Source organism: Podarcis raffonei, chromosome 12 (genome assembly GCF_027172205.1).
Source record: "Podarcis raffonei isolate rPodRaf1 chromosome 12, rPodRaf1.pri, whole genome shotgun sequence".
NCBI classification, from domain to species: domain Eukaryota; kingdom Metazoa; phylum Chordata; class Lepidosauria; order Squamata; family Lacertidae; genus Podarcis; species Podarcis raffonei.
The window spans coordinates 48,043,215-48,062,896 of record NC_070613.1 but is presented as its reverse complement, the minus strand read 5'-3'; the positions used below and the strand labels follow the sequence as shown (position 1 = coordinate 48,062,896).

The window sequence follows — 19,682 nt, the reverse complement described above, 5'->3', positions numbered from 1 at the left end:
TTTGTTTTTTCCAAACAGTGTTAAACACTGAGGTTCGTGACTTACGAATAGTCCTGCAGTCTGCAGACAAGGATCTGTCTGCTGTAAAAATGGAATATGACCATTTCAGAAGGACTCAAGAAAAAGAAATGGGTGAACTCTCTAGCAGACATATGAATGTACAACTGCAGCTTGATAACGTAAGGTATGCCGTTATTTTAACAAAAGCTTCTTAAATACATGAGAATAAGGGCTATTTCAAACTTGATATATTTCCATATGAACAGCACCTCTGAATAAGAGAAAATGTGCACAAATGTCTCTGTGTAAGCTGCCACGTGGTGACTGCTGAACCATCTACATATGTCATGATATTCACATGAACTGCTGTCTCCTACACTGAAGTACAGTGGTGCCTCGCAAGACGAAAAGAATCCGTTCCGCGAGTCTCTTCGTCTTGCGATTTTTTCGTCTTGCGAAGCAAGCCCATTAGCGGATTAGCGCTATTAGCGGCTTAGCGGGCTTAGCGGATCAGCTGATAAGCGGCTTAGCGGATCAGCTGTTAAGCGGCTTAGCGGATCAGCTGTTTAGCGGCTTAGCGGATCAGCTGATAAGCGGCTTAGCGGATCAGCTGATAAGCGGCTTAGCGGATCAGCTGATAAGCGGCTTAGCGGATCAGCTGATAAGCGGCTTAGCGGATCAGCTGATAAGCGGCTTAGCGGATCAGCTGATAAGCGGCTTAGCGGATCAGCTGATAAGCGGCTTAGCGGATCAGCTGATAAGCGGCTTAGCGGCTTGGGAAAAAGGGGGGGGGGGGAAAAAACCCTGCAGGAACTCGCAAGACATTTTCGTCTTGCGAAGCAAGCCCATAGGAAATTCGTTTTGTGAAGCACCTCCAAAACGGAAAACCCTTTCGTCTAGCGGGTTTTCCGTCTTGTGAGGCATTCGTCTTGCGGGGCACCACTGTACCAGCTGTGTAATATTTTCAAGAGGAAGATTTCGTTATGTGCTATTCCTTTTACCGTCACCTTGGTTTGTGAGGGGATTAAAATGCTAACTTCAAGTTCCACAGGCTCAAATTAGCAGAAGATTGCGAAAATAAAATGAACCTTACGGGGTGTCTATACAGTAATTTATTTCAACAATTGGGCTTATATTCACAAGAAACTATTCCTTTATCAGAAAATAAGCTAAGATGACAGTCTACATCTGATTTTTCAAGTTGTGTTCTAGGACACCTAGGGGTCCTTTGGCAACTTGTCAGGGACTTGTCAGTGAGAAGATCTGTAGTGGCAGAGAAATCTTATCTTACACTGCACAGCTACAGGGGAGTGCTGGCTGTGCTTTAGGGCATGTCCTCAATTCACATGAGGCAATTGTGAGGGTCCTGCCTTGTTTGACAGGGTACCTCCCACAAAATGGCCCAGAATCTGGAAATCAGTATGTGTTGAGGTAGAAAGAGTTCCTGGAAGGACATTGAAAACCACTGATTTTAGACTGCGTCATATAGAAAGGCCTCCTTTTGGTCTATAGTGGTACCTCGGTTTTCGGACATCTGTTGCTTAACGTTTCCATTTTTGAACGCCAAATACCCAGAAGTAAATGCTACCATTTTCGAAGGCCCTTCGGAAGTTGAACGGCTTCCGCTGTGTGTATCTATTTTTCACAATTTTCTCTACTGAATTGGCAGACCGCCCTTTGCGCCTCGGTTTTCAAACCTTTTAGAAGTCAAATGGTCTTCCGGAATGGATTATGTTCAAAAACTGAGGTACCACGGTATTGTGTAAAAAACGGATACCAACAGCCAGTTTAGTCTTGTTAATAATTAGCTGCATTCTGGAAGTGGTGTTAGTCTTTTTTCTGGCCTATATCGAAAGGATTTCTAGTACTTGAAAGATATAAAATATACCTGTATGATGTGACTTCAGTGTGCCTAGGTCTACTTGCTTTGGCCTCTTGCTCTGTATTTCTCACTCCTCCAGCTGTTTTTTGGGCCCACACTAATCCTTGAGGTGATATACTAACTTTGTTTTGAAACTCGAAAGGTGCAAGACAAAACCAGATGCCTTATGATTAACGTAATGTTCTTTCACTGAAGGCTCGAATACGAAAACATACTTGAAAGAAAGACGAGCCTGCAAGATGACTATGACAACCTGCAGGAAATACTGAAATTTGAGACTGACCAGCTAACGCAGCAGCTCACTGATAGCAAGCAAGAAACTGAAGCACTGAAAACTGAGCTTTGGGTAAGTAATGAATACGAAAAAGATTTCACCTTTAACTGTACATTGTATAGATCAGCATAATTAAAGATTTGTGGCAGTGGGAAAGGAGCAAACTATCAATTTGCCCCAATCCCACCACCTACTGCAAGATCGGATTGGACACATATAAGTGTAAACATTTATGCAACGTGCATTACACAGGTGAAGACGAGGAGGGGGAGCCATGCATTTCCAGGCTTCTACTTGTCTATCGGGTGGCGCTGTGGGTTAAACCACAGAGCCTAGGACTTGCCAATCAGAAGGTCGGTGGTTTGAATCCCCGCAATGGGGTGAGCTCCCATTGCTCGGTCCCTGCTCCTGCCAACCTAGCAGTTCGAAAGCACGTCAAAGTGCAAGTAGATAAATAGGTGCCGCTCCGGCGGGAAGGTAAACGGCGTTTCTGTGTGCTGCTCTGGTTTGCCAGAAGCGGCTTAGTCATGCTGGCCACATGACCCGGAAGCTGTACGCCGGCTCCCTTGGCCAATAAAGCGAGATGAGCGCCGCAACCCCAGAGTCGGCCACGACTGGACCTAATGGTCAGGGGTCCCTTTACCCTTTACCTTTACTTGTCTATCTGCTTCTAAGGAATACCCTCTTATGGTAAAACAGCTACTACTGTCACAGGCAGTTAATTCTTTGGTGGAACTGAAGATGAGCCTATGTATTTCTGCAAAAACTCACTAATTCTAAAAGCTTGGCCTTCAGAACAAATTTCCTTCACTGACTTCCTGTCTAAAGCTTTTGGAAGCTCTGTGTTCACCCTGTGTTAGATCAGACACGAGTGCAGGGGCTGTATCTCAGCAGCGATTTGGATCCTTATGAAATTGCTCAGGGTTTTTATCAACAAATAAACCCCCAAACTGCCCTTGCAATGACTGGCAAAATGAGGACTGGCAGCCTTGCGCTGCTGTCTCACTAATGAGGCTTTCCTAAGGTTAATAATATTATATATTTACTGAAGTACTTAGGAATGTTAAAGAAAGAACTGAAAATACTGCAACCGTTCGCCAAATGTTTGTACGTCTATTATCTTTTAGAATGCATTGGGCCTGTTGGAAAGTGAAAAAGAACATAATCAAAAATTAACAATGCAGTTACAAGAAGATAAAGAGCATAATTCCAAGTAAGTCTTAACTATATGAAATCACTGAGTTCAATTTTGGGTTGCTGGTTGCATCATTTTAACATTTTTGAGTAGTATCTGTGCATTGAAATATATAAATCCATTTTTTGTGGAGGAAGTAATTGAAATATGCCCTGTACATTAGATGTTCTACATCTACCAATTCCAAAATGCCAAAATCTTCCACAAAGAAATGCCATTTAATAATGAGAGCAATTAAATTTATATTTCTAGTATAGGTGCAATGTTTAATAGCAAGTGCAAACAAACAAAACTTTGGTTGATTTAATTTTCAGCTATTTTGATTCAGGTTCATTACTAGGGAACTAAAAAAATTTAAAGATAACCCATTCCCTTTAACTATATACAGTAGCTTTAATTGCTTTTAAAAGCATAAACTCCTTTAATATCTCAAGACAGCACCTATAGACAATGTTTAATAATATATACATTGAAATTTGACCAAGTAGTTAGCTTTATAAACAATCAAAGTTTTCACTTTTATCATTTTTATACCGGTAATTCACTAAAAAAAATAAAAAATCAAGCAATCCAATGTCACAGATTATAACTAGAGCACAGTCACACCTTGGTTTTCAAACAGCTTAGTTCTCGAATGTTTTGGCTCCCGAACGCTGCAAAACCGCAAGTGAGTGTTTGCCACAAGAAGTAGTAAGTGATAGCTAACAGCAATTCCAGTAAGTTTGGGGAAGAGCTTTCTTCTGACAATTGTAGTGCCGTTTTCATACTGTAGAGAATAACTAAATTAAAATTAGCACAGGACAAACTTGCAAAGTTTACTTTGGTTAGTGCCTTTTCTTCTGTCCCTTATAAGTGATTGTATTTGTTCTCTGCTAGGGAACACCTGAAAATTAGTGAAATCGTGGAGCTAGAGAAGCAATATTCCGAAATGGTGTCAAGATGTGAGCAGCAGGTACAGCCGTGTGTGCTTACAAATGGAGCATTTTAAAATTAGATTTTCGGTAAATGTACTTGACTGCTATATTTGCAAATGCTACGGAGAGTTAGTTTGAAGCCATTTTTTTCTCTCTAGGAAGTAAAATTGCAGAATTTGGAGCAAAATCTAACTGCTTCTGAAGAAGTTATTGTTTCTCTGCAGAAAACAAATGCTGCTGATAAGGTATGGATACAACTTGTGCACAAAATATCCTAAGTGTGTGTGTGAGCAAGAGAGAGAGAGTTGATATTGTTGCTTGGGTGATAAACTATTTCTTCTTCAGGGAAGAAAAGGTTTCCCTGCTGTAGCAGGCATTCTGTATACAGTAAATCAAAGTTTTGCAATCCCAGTTAAAAAAACTTTCATTTACTTAATTTATTTAGATGTGTGGAACCTAACGAGAGAGAGAAATGTTTTCTAACAAACTTGACACTTTTTAAAGGTAAAGTTTTGGTTAAAGTGTTGATACATTTGTGGGTGTATGAGAGAGAGTAATTTACAAACACCATCCTGATGCTGGCCCAAGGAGATCAAAAACAAAATAATAATAATAATAATAATAATAATAATAATAATAATAATTGTCAGAGCTGCCCTAGGTCCCAGCTCACAAAGGACCAACGCCGCTTCGTTGTTAAGTATAAAAGTCTTTATTGAAGTTCAGTTTCACTTCCACAGCCGCAGCGTGCAGCCCTACGTCTCAAACTCTAGACCGCCGAAGCTCCGTCTGAATCTCCTCCCCCCTGACACCAGTTTAAGACTCTAGCCTTGCTCCACCTCTTCCTTTGTTCTTTCCTCCTCTGGGTCCGCCTGTCCGTCGGGGTCTCACCCTTCCTAGACTCTTCTGACGCTGAGTCCCCTGAATCTTCCCCCTCCCTCCGTCGGGCTTTAGGACCTGGTTCCCAATCCGGGTTTCCTGCTGTCCCGCGCGCCTGTACATTTGAACTTGGCGCGCGCGCCCAGCCTGCCACCTTCCTCCTGACCGTTACACTGCTGCTGTCACTGCTCCCCCCTTCGGGAAGGCTAGCTGGAACTGACCTCCCCTCCGTTTCCCCACTTTCCAATGGGGGCGTGGTCAGCCCTGACTCATCTTCTCTCCCCGCTGGAGGAGACGCTGGTCCTGACACATGTGACTCTTCCCCCCCACTACGCTCTGGTGGGGAAGCTGGTCCTGATCCCCCGCTGCTGCTTTGGGAGTCCCCGCTGGCCCCTTGCTTCTGGTGCGTCCCCCCTGGGACCCCCCTTGCCCTCACCATCGGCGCCCCCTTCTGGGAATCTTCTGATTCGCTGGAGAAGCTCATGGAATCTCTCGGGTCACTGTCATACCCCCCTACGCTGCCCTCGGATTCCTCCCCTTTGCTCTCCATTTCCTCTCTCCCCTGTGCTTCTGCTCCTGAGCCCCTGACAATAATAATAATAATTAAAAAAAAAAATCGCCCATCTGGCCAGGTCTCCCCAGCCACTCTGGGCGGCTTTCAACAGAATATTAAAAACACAATAATACCTTGTGACATAGTTGCTATGTGGAATTATATGCCTTAACAAATCAAGATCAATACAACGTTGTTTTTTTTCTTGCAGGAAGTTGTGTCAGACCTGATGAACCAGATCCAGGACATGAGGATATCCATTAGCCGGAAGACAGAGTGCATAGAAGGGCTTACAAGTGAGCTGGAGGACATAAAAGTACGTTCCATTCTTTCCTATAGTGACCCAGAGTGATGTGTCAAAGTGGAGTAACAGATCAACAGCAGGTTGTGCTGAGTGCTTCTGGTTTCTTTGGCTGGGCTGATGACTGAACTTTGTGTATCATCTCCATAGACCAGAAAAACAGCTTTGAAATGTACATGATAGAGCAGTAACCTAGATGTTCCAAAAGTCAGAAAAAGAAGTCTAGTGACAGAGCATGGAGAAACTGTTAACAGTTAATAGGATATTCTAGCTGATGGTCTTTAACTGAGTATATAACTATTATTGTTAGACGGCCATCATCTTGGGTGAATTATTTTGTGGTATTTTTTGAGTCACTCGGTTTTTTTATTCCCCCTTAGTCTTCTAATTATGAAGAATTGTGGTTTTTTTTCCAGTTTTCAAATTTTATTTATACTTTTCAAGTTTATACCTTTCACTAATTTTACAATCATTTTAACATTTCAAAACTTTACTTCCTTCCCCCTCTCTCTGCGGTTCCTTAAATTTATTTTTAATATCCTCTGCATATCCAAATTAACTCAATTTGCTCATTTATTCACCTGCTTTATACTAATTATGAAGAATTGGAGGACTTTGTGATGTGTATCAGAATGGATGTAGTCAGCAATTATCTTTACTGACCTGTAGAAATAAATATAGATCTAATATACGTTGTTTTCCTGACATATCTACATTCCTGCTTTCTTAGTGTAAATATAATTCTGCTTTGGCTGCAAAAGAGGAAAGCAGAGCAGTTATAGAAGATCAGGAGAAGCAAATTGAGGAGTTGAGAGAGGCCTTGGAAAGAGCACAAGCTGCTGACAGAATTGAGGTAAAGTCTTTGTTTATGGTGCTATTTCATATTGTATCCCTGTTTAAAGCTGCCTATACCATGTGTGATATATTTGTACAATCGTTCAGCAAGAATTGGGAATGAACATACTATTTCCTGATGTGAGTGCTGTTGATCGAATCTCAACTGCCACCCTTTAAACCAGGGGTTGTTAACCTGGTTCCTACCGCCCACTTGTGGGCGTTTCAGGATTCTAGGTGAGCAATCACAGTTCTACGGCACAAGCTGAACCCTCCTTCCATCGAGCACTGGTGGGCGGTAAGGAAATTTTACCATGAAGAAAGATGCATTAGTGGGCGGTAGGTATATAAAAAAAGTTGACTACCCCTGCTTTAAACAATCAAAATTTGAATCCTTGCCGTGTGGAATAATGGTTTCATCAGTGGTGGTGGTTGGAAACCAGTGAAGAGACATTTAGGTTGCATTCCACTGGGACGCGGGTGGGGCTGTTAAACCACAGAGCCTAGCACTGCAGTGGATCCTTGGATTAATTGCCCCTCCCTTATGAACACGAATCACACACCCTTATCTCACCATGTGGAGAGATAACCCCTTCCTTTTCCCCCTGCCTAGCTTTCTGTTCAGATTCTGGGTAACTTTGTCACCCTCTCACAAGGAGTAGCTTTTTAAAAATAAATGTATCTGTTTCTACATCCTTTTCTTCTTTCCTAAACTGACTCAGAAGTATCAATGCTCTCAACACCACATAAATAAATCTAGTTTAGATTCATAACTCTATAGTAGGTTACGAATTTCATTTTGCACACTTTTTCTGGCTTCTGCCTCAATTTAAACTATATTTGAGTTGTGTGGTTAAAAATAGTCCCAGCATGGAAAATAAATAAGATAGTGATGTACTGCACACATCTACTTTAGAATAAGATCACTTTTTCTAGACATGCAGTACAATATACAGTTGTACCTTGGTTCCCGAACAGCTTAGTTGCTGAACAAATCGGCTCCCAAACAACGCAAACCCGGAAGTAAGTGTTCCAGTTTGCGAATGTTTTTCGAAAGCCGAACAGCCGACGCAGCTTCCGCTTGAGTGCAGGAAGCTCCTGCAGCCAATCAGAAGTCGCGCCTTGGTTTTCAAACGGTTCCGGGGGTCAACCAGACTCCTGGAACAGATTATGTTCGAGAACCAAGGTACCACTTATCAACCTAGTTTTGTGTTTATAATTCTGGATAACGGACTGCAGTTATGGAAACTGTTGCATTTATTTTTAAAGGGCATTTGAGGAAAAATAGAGGCTATGTATATTACCATGTTAATTATACCATGGGCCGTATAACCACTAGGCTATTTGTTGCTGCTGCTGTTCTTTGCTTTACGTAGAAAGAGATTATTTGTGAAGAACTACAACATACTACTGAGCAGCTTAGCAGTTTAACAGAAGCTTCTAAAAAACATGCGGCGCTTCTTCAGTCTGCACAAGAAGACCTAATTAGGAAAGAAGCATTGATCCAAGAACTTCAGGAACAGGTAAATATGAACATTACCACCTCTGAGAAATAGTGGAAGAGGAAAAACAAGCTTATTGACCTGGCCCGACCTATCCTAGCCCAGACTGGTTGCTTTTGTGTTGTTAAAAGAATGTCTATGTTTATGATTTAGTTCACTAAAGTGTTGGGTTCACTAAAGTGGGCACAGTGGCACTTTTGAGGTTTTCTACTAGTTCCTGCCAAGACTGAGCTACCACTTCAGGATTTCATGGATTGCCATTATTTTTACAATTGTGTGGTGTCCTCAAAACAGCCACCAAATCATAGGCCACCTCTGATGGTAGTTTTGAAATGGTAGCTCCCTGCCTAAGGTCCTTTTTTATTTTATTTTGTAGCTCATGGCAAGCACCAGGCTGACTATTTTTTCTGTGCCAGTCCACCAGGGGTGGGTGGGATTGCCAAAGTCATTTCCCCCAGAACCCCACCTATGGTGCTTCTTGCACCATGAGGTCCAGTAACTTCAGTAGCAACTTTGCAATATGGCGTTTCTCCTCTCTCTCACACCCTTTAATTTCTTCTGCCATTGCAATCATAGCCCATCATTGCAGCTTGCACTGGCTATGGCTAGAAACCTAAATGCAGTCCCTTTCGATATCGGTTCCTTACTAGTGTAAGTGGGCTATGAATATACATCAGTTCAAATGTCACAACAGACTCTAAGGATACAGAGGAAACCCATTAGCAGCTGAAGATGTGTTATCCAGATTGAAATGCTTTCATGCTACCTCGGTACAGTGGTACCCCGCTAGACGAATGCCCCGCTAAACGAAAAATGCGCAAGACGAAAGGGCTTTCCGATATTTTTTCTGCTTCGCAAGACGAATTTTTCTATGGGGCTGTCTCGCAAAACGAATTTTTTTCCGTGGTCTCCCTTTTTTTTGGCCTTTTCTGAAAGGCGCTAAGCTGCTTATCTGTAAATTGCCGCTTATCCGCTAAGCCGCTACAAGCCGCTAAGCCGCTTATCTGTCAAATACCGCTTATCAGCTGATCGGCTGATAAGCGGTACTCCGCAAGACGAAAATCCCTGCAAGATGAAGGCACCCGCAGAACGGATTATTTTCGTCTTGCGGGGCACCACTGTATAAAAGTCTAACCTGTGCTCCCAGAGACCCTTGCAGATGTGTATTGTTTTATAATACACGGTAGACTTAGGAACTAGCAGGATGAAACATTTGGAAATATTCCAGATTCTGAGGAGAAATATCTAGAACCATGTTTGCTGTCTATGTCAGTCAAGATAGGCAATGATTTGTGACCTTTAAATACCAGTATTTTGATGCGTTGCCATTTTCTACAGCTGGACAAAAGGACAGGAGAATTGGAAAACAGGAGAAGTGAATATGAAGCTAAAGTGCGCCAAATAGACCAGTTTATGGACTCTGCAGTCACAACCCTTCCACAGGTATGATTGTTCTTAGGAAATCATTTTTTTTTATTATTACCTACAGTTACTTCCATGAAATGTATACCTGCAAGTTTGTCTGTCAAAAGAGAGGTCCTGATCTATAACTAGGCAAAGAGCTGTGCTAGAGGTAAAAGGCTGTTCATTATTGCCCCTGTTGTGAATGCCCTTTTTCATTGCCAATCAAATAAAATGGTAATTTGAGCCTTTGGACTAAGTGGCTGCAAAAAACAGCGAGAATTTGTGTTGTTTTGACTGAGCAATGCCTGTATAAAGGTTTCATAAATTTGTCCCATAAGCAACTTGTGGTATATTCTAAAAGAGTTCCTGCTTAAATGGTTTTGTGTTTCCTTGATAGAGCCCTCGAACTCCTCCCAACAGTCTGGCAAGATTGTTCGAAACACACGAGCAGGAGATAGCAGATAGGACAGCTTCTGCAATTACCCTGGAATGTCTTGTATCCGAATTAAATGAAGAAAGAGATGCTAAAAATAGTGAAATTCTAAGACTAAAGGTAAATGCTCCAAGCACTTTGTACATTGAATCTGATCATTTGTGAACTATTGTAGTGTACATGCTTAAAGTGCTGCCATTTTGAAAATACGATCTTAATAATCTTGATGGAGCGTATTTTTAAAAGGAGCAGAGAGCAAACATGCCATTGGGCAAACAGAGATTGGAGAGAGTTTAGTGACTTTTTTTGTTGATGTGAAGCACGCAAATTTGGTACGGACTTCAAGAATACCTGGAACTGTTATGAAACGCTTGTTTCAAATCAACGGAATCATATTGTCCTCTTGTTTAGGCTCAGTTATGTGAACTGGAAAACCTCCGTCTGGAAATGCAGGAATTAATGGAAAGCAACAGAAATCTGCAGAGCCAGCTTGAAGAGGTGAAGAGAGGAAGAAAGATCAGGTACAAATCAGTGCCAAATAATAGGATCGTTTGTGTACAATTCTTCGGTAACAACTAAAGGGAACATTTTTTTCTTTTGTTTTGCAGAATTTGAACCAATAGTTTGAAATGCTACTGGACTTTGCACATTATTACAATTGACTTTTAAAACTTTATTGTTGTCCTTGGAAGGATATTTGCCTTCCAACATACCTATTTTTCTCTTATTCAGGGAACAAGTCTTTCTGCAGCACAAATGAGAAGCGGGGGGGGGGGGGGTAGATCGCTCAAGCACTTTAATTCGGGGCCTTTCCCCATTGTGGCACTGGTTCTGTTCTGCCAGAGGACAGGCAACTATCAGCCTGGTAGAGCTAGCTCAGAAACCAGCACGTGTTTCAAAATATGCAGCAGCACAGCATGCATAATTATAGGAATGTAGCCTAGGTATCAGAGTGCCCTTCTAAGATGCCCTGGAGGGAACAAAAGAGACAAGATGAGAGCTTTTCCAAAATTTGAGCTTTTCTTCAGAAAATAAAACACAGGCAATTTGCAGGTTAACACTGAAGACTGTCCCAGAAAAAGGACTGGGAGGGACAAGAAGGAGAAGGAGGAGGAGGTGGTGTCAGTGTTTGCAGGGCAGGGGGTGAGATTGAACTGGTGGAAGCTGGAAAGTTGACCCCTTTCCTTATGCCCTGTCAAAACCCCAGAAGTGTGTGGACCATAGTGTTAGGGCAAAAGGGAAAAGACTATTCTCAACCACAGCTAGAACCTACTGGGTGCAGGAGTACAGAACAAGCCACCTAGAGCTAGGAGTTCAGAGTTAGTCAAGTTGCAGTAAGACATCTTCAGGAATCACCTAGAGTTTAGGGGCTTAAAGGTGTGAGTTTGGGCGCCAAGCTCAAGAGCCAGCCAGACTGAACTTTTCCCAGCAAGGCCACTCCTGAATCTCAGAGTCTTGTTTGAATCTCACACCAAGTTTCAAGGTCTAAGACCAGTTACAGTCTTTGAAAACAATACTAAAGAGTGGATTGGGTCCTGGAATTTCCTGGGGAACAATGGGGGTATGGTTATCTTTGTCTTTCTTCCCTGAACTTACAGAGAAGGAGGTGTGGGTTCTAGGTGGACTTGCTTCTTGTAAGAAGAACACCCAGGGTTCTCCATATCCAACTGAGAAGCAATACATGTTGCCTTAATTAAATAAGAAAATTGAGGAGACAAAGCGTAGGTGATTCCAAGAGGTCCCAGTCCAATATATAGACACTCCTATACCCATCTTGGTATAGAATGCTGGCAGGAAACTGCAAAAGCATTTTGTCCTAGCTTGCTAGATTTTGCCAATTTACATATGCAGACTAAATGGAAACTTGAGCCAAGGTGGTCCTGTAGGGACCCAAAATGGAGGTGAGCTGGCAACACTCCTCTGTTTCCACAGATGCTTTGGAGCTGCAGTTGAGACATGGTGTCGTGGGATCACGACCAATTTCCTGGCCTTTTTACATTCCTTTGTCTATGTGGTGTAGCATGCCTAATCCATAAACTCAATAGGTAGCCTTGCCCTGCCGCCATCTGCAATATGGGGAATAGTGATACTGGAAGATCTTGTATTTCACATGCTCCAAATACTTTTTTAAAAACCCGATATTTAAATGGTAATTAATAATTACTTGTTATAATTGTATAAAGTGTTTTGCATGTTTTAAGTTGCCATTGATTGTAACATTGTGATCTGCCCTGGGACTTCGCAAACAGTGGGCAAGAAGTCTTATTTATAAAGAAATAAAACAAAATAAACTATTTCTCATCCTTGGGTTTCTTAACAGCGGCACAAAGTATCCAGATATTAAAGACCTAAGGGAAAGAGATAAGGAAATTGCGGAAGGAAAACTAGCAAAGGTACTTGCATCTTTTGGTTTAATTATGGCTGTCTTGTTTTGAATTTGGTTATTGCTCATGTCCTTGACTTGAACTATTGGTTTAACTTTAACTATTTTGATTATGTTATTTCAGTCAAGTTTATGATACAGAAAACGTAAAAAAGAAATTAGTTAATTCGGATGGATTGCTCTGGATTCAACTCCCTGCTTTCTCCCCCACGGCTTTCCGGGCAGGGGGGGCGGAGTTGTCCCAACCACAATCCCTGATAGATGCATATATCACAGTCACATGCTGAAAAAAACAATGTTGTTACTATGGAAACTTATCTTTACAATGTACTTTCCATCAACATCAAGTCTTTTAACAGTTGCAGAGGTAACAGCAAGCACTGAAATGGAGATAAATTGTATTTTTCTTCAAGAATATAACAAGGTTCTATAGGTGGCTATAGTTACAGATACAGGCAACTCCCCATTTACACGGGAGTTATGTTCCAAGACGCAGTGCTTTTAAGTGAAATAGTACCTCGGGTTAAGTACTTGATTCATTCCGGAGGTCCGTTCTTAACCTGAAACTGTTCTTAACCTGAAGCACCACTTTAGCTAATTGGGCCTCCGCGCCGTCAGAACATGATTTCTGTTCTCATCCTGAAGCAAAGTTCTTAACCCGAGGTAGTATTTCTGGGTTAGCGGAGTCTGTAACCTGAAGCGTCTGTAATCTGAGGTACCACTTTACATTTGAAACACCATTGGAAAAAGCCTGCCAAAACCTCTGCATCTAAACCTCTGGAAACCCTTGAAAAACCCTTAAAAAAACCAGCAGCACCTACCAGATGCCAAACTCCACCACAACTGCTCCCTCTAAATCTCCTTGCTCTCCACAGGCCACAATGGTTGGTGCAAGGGCTCCTGGGATTGCATTTGCAAAGGCTCGTGGGATTGCTAGGTACTGTTCTCATGCCCCTTTTGCCCTTTCTGGGCTCACTTAGGGCCATTTTAAAAGTCACATGGATTTTGTGCATGGACATGCATAAATTGGTCATTGGCAATTTCAGATAACTTGACTGTTGCTGAATAATGTATCATTGCTGCTATAACTTCTAAATACTGCAGTTAAGTACAGTTCTATTTTCTTTCTTTTCAGAGTAAAGCCCTGGAAGAAACACTGAAAGTTACATCAGAGTAAGCTGACAATTTCTGAATTGATTAAAAAGATTAACCATTTGCACAGATATTAACCATTCACTTACACAGCTAAGTATGCATAGCACGAAATACTCACTTTTAAGGTTAAGAAAACAAGAGTTCCAAATGGAGTGACTTGGTTTTCTGAAACATCAGTTTCTTCCTTGCTTTTAGCCAGCAGATGGCAGCAGAAAACTTGCATATTTGCCACAAGACTGCTTTCTAATTAAGTACTTTTTACAAATTTAAATCACATGAACCTGGTTTAGAACTGAAGATTGAACTGAGTACAGTAGAACCAGGTTACAAGGAAGGAAGTGTGTTTTTAATTGATTGATTTATAGTGTTTATATCCTGCATTATAGCCCTCAAAGCAGCTTTCAAAAGGTTCTCACAATAAATGATGGAGGCAAGTCTTTCTGGCAGTTAGCAGACATTGTTATAATTCATACCTTAATGCTTATGTTGAAAATTACCTGGATTACAACACTATAAATGATAGCCTACGTGGCAAAAGCAGTATACTTATCGATCAGTTGCAATTATTAGGGTAAAGGGACCCCTGACCATTAGGTGCAGTCATGACCGACTCTGGGGTTGTGGCGCTCATCTTGCTTTATTGGCTGAGGGAGCCGGCGTACAGCTTCCGGGTCATGTGGCCAGCATAACTAAGCCCACTGGAGCGGTACCTATTTATCTACTTGCACTTTGACGTGCTTTCAAACTGCTGGGTTGGCAGGAGCTGGGACCGAGCAACGGGAGCTCACCCCGTCGCGGGGATTCGAACCGCCAACCTTCTGATCGACAAGCCCTAGGCTCTGTGGTTTAACCCACAGCGCTACCCGCGTCCCACAGGGTTTTATGCATAAGAAGTTTCATAACTGATATGAGAAACTGACAAAAATGCAGGAGCTATTAGCTACTTCCAGAAATTAATTCTGGCGAACAAAGGAATTCATGGCATCGGTTTTGAGATGGAGGGGCAGGTAGAATAATTGGAGTACCATTGTTAAGAAAAGTTGAAGTGAAAATAACAGCTGTAAAGTAATGCAATAGTAGATTATAGTGACAGGCAATTATCAAGAGGCCTGCATTATTTTCTTTGGGTGCAGTCTTCTCTATTTGAGGGCCCGATTCTGATTTTAAACATTTTTCCTGGACACGGAACATGCTGTTCTACCCCTTTCCTCTTTCCAGAATTGTCAACAGCAAAGGAAGCTTCTAATTAAAACTTAAATCAATGTGTGTTGCAATTTTTTTAGTCTACTCAATCAATATTTAATGAAAGCCATACAGAGGTACAAATCATCTGCCTATTGAGCTAAGCACTTCAGTGTTCTCCGAAGTTTAAATATTGTTATACTTGCATTAGTTTATAAAACCTATGTGGTTTCTTCTCCCAGCAGAATATGGGGGACATGCAATCCAATTCTACACATGTTTATTCAGAAATAAGTCTCCCTGTGCTCAGTGGGACTTGCCTGAAACTAGGATAGGAGAGGATTGTAATCTCAATTAGTGAAAGCTGCTCCTAAGTATGCAACTAAGCATCATTGTCTGATTTAGGACACAGCGCTAAACCCTATCAAAGGTACTGACTTTTTTCTGTCTCCGGTGTAAGTTCCAATCAAAGTGAAAGTTTCTAATGCGCCTGGGGTGACCAGTGAAATAATGACACAGGGATTGACAGTGTGTAAAAAAACCCATAGCTTTGGCTGGATTGTGTCCTTATTCCACGATTGGTAATGATAATTCTGCTACACCTTTTGTCATACGAATTGAGATTTTATCTTGCATAGCTTGCCAATCTTTTTCGTTTTCTTAGAACACCTTCGCATAGCACTGCTCTTGCTTCTTTAAGCAGGAAGAAAAAATGCTGAAACTATAACGCCAGTTTGGCCTAAATAAATCATAAGCTGTATTCCCTCTTGTTTTTTTATTATTTATAATTTGTTTTCCAAAAATGTTCTGTACAACTTATGACAGCAATAAAATGACTGTAAAAAAGCAGTGCATTATTTATACATACATTAAGGGTGATAACCCAGCATTAATCTTGGAGCAGACCCAGTGAAATTGAGTATCGTCCAAAGCTCTCACAAGAGGGTTTTGGGTTTTTTTAAAGCAACATCTTAAACCTGGGTGGGAAACATTTTTTTTTCCTATCAGGGCCCCGTGACACACTCTCTCTCTCTCTCTCTCTCTCTCTCTCTCTCTCTCTCACACACACACACACACACACACACACACACACAGTACCTGCGGAAAGCTTTGAAAGTGCTGACTGCTTTTCAATGGCATTCCTCCTCACCTGAAGTGAGCTTTGAAGGTACAGATCAGGTCAGCTGACGTAACACCTGATCCACACTTTTCAAGGGTATCTGAGGCTGGATAAAATGAAGCAATGGTCCAGTTTGACCCCCTTGGCCGTTGATTCTCCAGCCCTGTCGGAAATGTTCCAGTGATCACACAGGTCTTTTCCCTAAAGAGCAGAGAAGTGATTCAGAATAATTGAGAATCTACATGCTTCCGTGGTATTACTTTGAAAGAGGAGAAAATCCACCCTTTATTTTTATCTATTGTATGAACGTATGTATGGTAAAACTCATCCTTGGTCTATAAAGCTACAGTGTGATGTGGTAGAATTACATTAGTGATCATGTGGGCAAATGAAGGGATTAGGATCATAGACTTGTAGAGTGGGAAGGGAACCTGAGGATCATCTAGTCCAACCCCCCAAAATGCAGGGATTGAACCTGCAACCTTGGCGTTACCACACTCTAACCAATTGAGCTAATAAAGTGTCAGTACACCAAATTATTCTCAAATAAAAGTGCTTTCCTCCCCGCACTCCCATGACCCAAACGAGGGTGAGAGTTCAGGATATGAAGTAAAACATCTAAGGTTTACTTCCAAGTAGCAAATACTGGAAGATCAGGCAATTAAGTTCTAGCTAGTGATAAATTTCCACTATATTTTAAAAGTGTAAAATTCCGCATTTGGAAAAAGAAAAGTTGGAAACTCCTGCTGCAGAATAAATAGTGGTGAATAAACTTCTTAAGAGTGGCAGTCAGGTTCACAATGTCTCTGTGTACAATCACTTTTGACAGGTTAGAAGAAGCCAGGAGGGAGCTTAGAAACAAGGAGGCTGCTTTTCAGGGAATGCTTCAAGAGGTGGAACGGACAAGAGCTCTGGAGTTTAAGGCCTTCACCGAGAAAGAAGAAATGAGATCAAAACTGGAGGAAACCTACGAAGAGAGGGCAAAAATTGAAAAGGTTTGTTTGCTGTGAGTTGGGTTGTGAGTTTGAACAAAAATAGAGGAATTCTGTACCACGTGTGAGAGATTTTCAAGTAGGCTTAAATGTGGGGGTTGTCTTAAGTCCATGACCCCTGGAATCGTGGTCAAATGGTCAGGGGATGATGAGATTTGCAGTCCAGCAAAATCTGGAGAAGGACCACAATATAGCTATCCTTGCTTTCAAGAAAGCATTAAAGATATAGCTCATGGGTAGGCAAACTAAGGCCTGGGGGCCGGATCTGGCCCAATCGCCTTCTAAATCTGGCCTGCGGACGGTCCAGGAATCAGCGTGTTTTTACATGAGTAGAATGTTTCCTTTTATTTAAAATGCACCTCTGGGTTATTTGTGGGACATAGGAATTTGTTCGTTTCCCCCCCTCCAAAATATAGTCCAGCCCCCCACAAGGTCTGAGGGACAGTGGACCAGCCCCAGCTGAAAAAGTTTTCTGACCCCTGGGTTGTATTCTTTGCCTTTAAGCTACATTCACTATTGCTCTGGTGCTTCTCTTGAAATACAGGAGATGTGCTCGCTAAGGAAGCAGATTGAGTATCTTGCAGAAGAGAACGGGAAGTTGGTTGGTCACCAGAATTTAAATCAGAAGATCCAGTACCTTGTGAAGTTGAAGAAAGATAATGCTAAACTGATGGAGGTAAAATGAGATGAGAATCAATTTAGCTTCCGATGGGAGCTGGAACAAATACTTGATGAAGAAAATACTTTTGTACACTTAACAGATCTAACTTTCGACCCTTCCATTCAACATTCTCTGGGGTTCATACTTTGAGATAGAAGCTCTTCTTTCTAGTTTCTTGAGCCCAGACTCAAGTAGCTTGGTTCACAGATCCAAGTTTCTAAATATGTAAGTGTGACGTTTGCCTCCTAGGTGGGTCATAAGGGTTAAAATGAGTGTGATGTGATTGGCCAGTGGAAACTGATAGGAGGAGTTAGAGTTAGAGTGGGTATTGTGTAAAAGTCAGTTGAGAGTGGGGAGTTGGAGAAGGAAGAGGGAGGATATAAGTCTGTGGGTTGGTCGAGTTGTGTGGTGAGAAAGAGAGAGGAACTGTTAGGTGGAGTCCGATAGATAGTTGGGATAATCAGTTTGAAGTTGTTAGGAACATTGGGTCAGTAAGGAAACTAAGATTAAGAAACTGCCAAGAAAAATTAACTGAAACCTTAAACGTGTTCATGCTTATAAAAATAAACTTGATTATTTGTTAATGTTAACAACTGTCTGGACTCCGTGTGTACCCATGAGAAACGGGTTGGTGGCAGCGAAGAGGCAATCACAGTGGTGGCACAGGGATCAATAGACCGTCAAACGTCCGGGGACCCTGTGTGATCGCCACAGTAAGCATGCCTTGCAATTCTCGTTGAGTGTTGTTCTCTCTTTTGCAGACAGTTCAAGTGCTTCGTGTTGAAAACGCTTTTTTGAAAAGAAAGAGTGAATTTGATCAAGATCCATCCTGAAACGGCACCAAGAGTTTTAATTCTATTCACAAAGACATGCGACTGGGCTTCATCCTTCCTAGCGAAACGTCTCAATCAGGGTTGCTGCGAATTATGTTACAAATTCTGAGTAAAGCCTTCTTGCTGCAGGTAGATCTTCTGCCTCAGTGAAATTCTCCTTTCTTACCAAGCCATGGTGCTAATTCAGTCTTGTGTTGTAGGTGCTGGGATTATCACCATGACTTCTTATTGATGTACTGTATTCGTATGAATTTTTAAGTTCCTTACCTTTCCTAGATGAATCCCTGTAGCACTTCTTTCAGAATGTGTATATACTGAATGTGAGGAAAATTAGATGACTTGTTTAATTGTTATTTTTTCTACTAGTAGGTTTTTCTTTCTTCAGTAAAACAAAACTAAGTTTATATTTGATACTATAGGCAGTGTGAACTGCTTTTTTATTTGTAATTAATGGTCATTTTTAGCCAAACACCCTATAATATAAAAACATTCCTGTAAACGGTCCAAGACCAATATTAAACATAATTGCCAGCATTGCCATCTAACTAGCAGTGGTTGTGTGTGTCAACTGTACCCAGCTCATCCTGGAAGATCACAACAAACATTATTAATCAGACGGAATAAAATTCATGGATGCCTATTACAGAAGACTGGGAACGTTAGAATTTAAAACTGGTGCACGGGCACCAGAGGCAATAAACGAAAATATGTTGTGAAATTAAGTTGGCTCTGCAGAAATTGACCTGGATAATAACTTGTTTCTTTTTCTTTTCTTTTTGTATTTAATTTTTACTAGTTTTCCAAATTTTAACAAATAAATCCAAATTAATTAAACATTTTTAAAAATGATTAGGTTTTCCGCTCCTGTTGCATACGTGTTATAAGAAAAAAAACCTCTTTTTCCCTTATGGGGTACCCAAGAGCCCATATAGAGTCCTCTATTTAAGTTCTCTCAGTAGGAGAAAATAACAGAGGCCAACCAGAGAATATTGAGAAGCAAGGCGGCTAGTAAGCCTGATATTTATTAAAGCTGTTGCAACAGGGTATTCCCCACACAAGGGGGGGGGGAGACCTCGAGCACAGGCGCACAAGCCCTTATATATACATTTAAAATTGCTTGCCCTGGAGTCCAAGACCACCCCCAGAAACATCATACCTACATCACAGAAAAGGCGGTGAACAACA

The 19,682-nt window shown here is 41.5% G+C and overlaps 1 protein-coding gene across 2 annotated transcripts in view; it reads left to right on the top strand.

Annotated features, from left to right (window-relative positions):
• The window catches only part of KIF15 (kinesin family member 15), a 46,114-nt gene extending 26,895 nt beyond the window's left edge, over positions 1–19,219 (top strand). For both annotated transcript variants that reach the window (XM_053410179.1, XM_053410180.1), the window contains 16 exons: positions 19–184; positions 2,078–2,228; positions 3,284–3,369; positions 4,228–4,303; positions 4,424–4,510; positions 5,909–6,013; positions 6,729–6,851; positions 8,209–8,355; positions 9,673–9,777; positions 10,136–10,291; positions 10,583–10,692; positions 12,492–12,564; positions 13,690–13,727; positions 16,841–17,006; positions 17,548–17,679; positions 18,426–19,219. In XM_053410179.1, the coding sequence (XP_053266154.1) occupies positions 19–184; positions 2,078–2,228; positions 3,284–3,369; positions 4,228–4,303; positions 4,424–4,510; positions 5,909–6,013; positions 6,729–6,851; positions 8,209–8,355; positions 9,673–9,777; positions 10,136–10,291; positions 10,583–10,692; positions 12,492–12,564; positions 13,690–13,727; positions 16,841–17,006; positions 17,548–17,679; positions 18,426–18,497 (1,793 nt within the window). In that variant the 3' untranslated portion in view covers positions 18,498–19,219. The remainder of the gene's footprint in view (positions 1–18; positions 185–2,077; positions 2,229–3,283; positions 3,370–4,227; positions 4,304–4,423; positions 4,511–5,908; positions 6,014–6,728; positions 6,852–8,208; positions 8,356–9,672; positions 9,778–10,135; positions 10,292–10,582; positions 10,693–12,491; positions 12,565–13,689; positions 13,728–16,840; positions 17,007–17,547; positions 17,680–18,425) is intronic.
• The last annotated feature ends 463 nt before the right edge of the window (positions 19,220–19,682 follow it).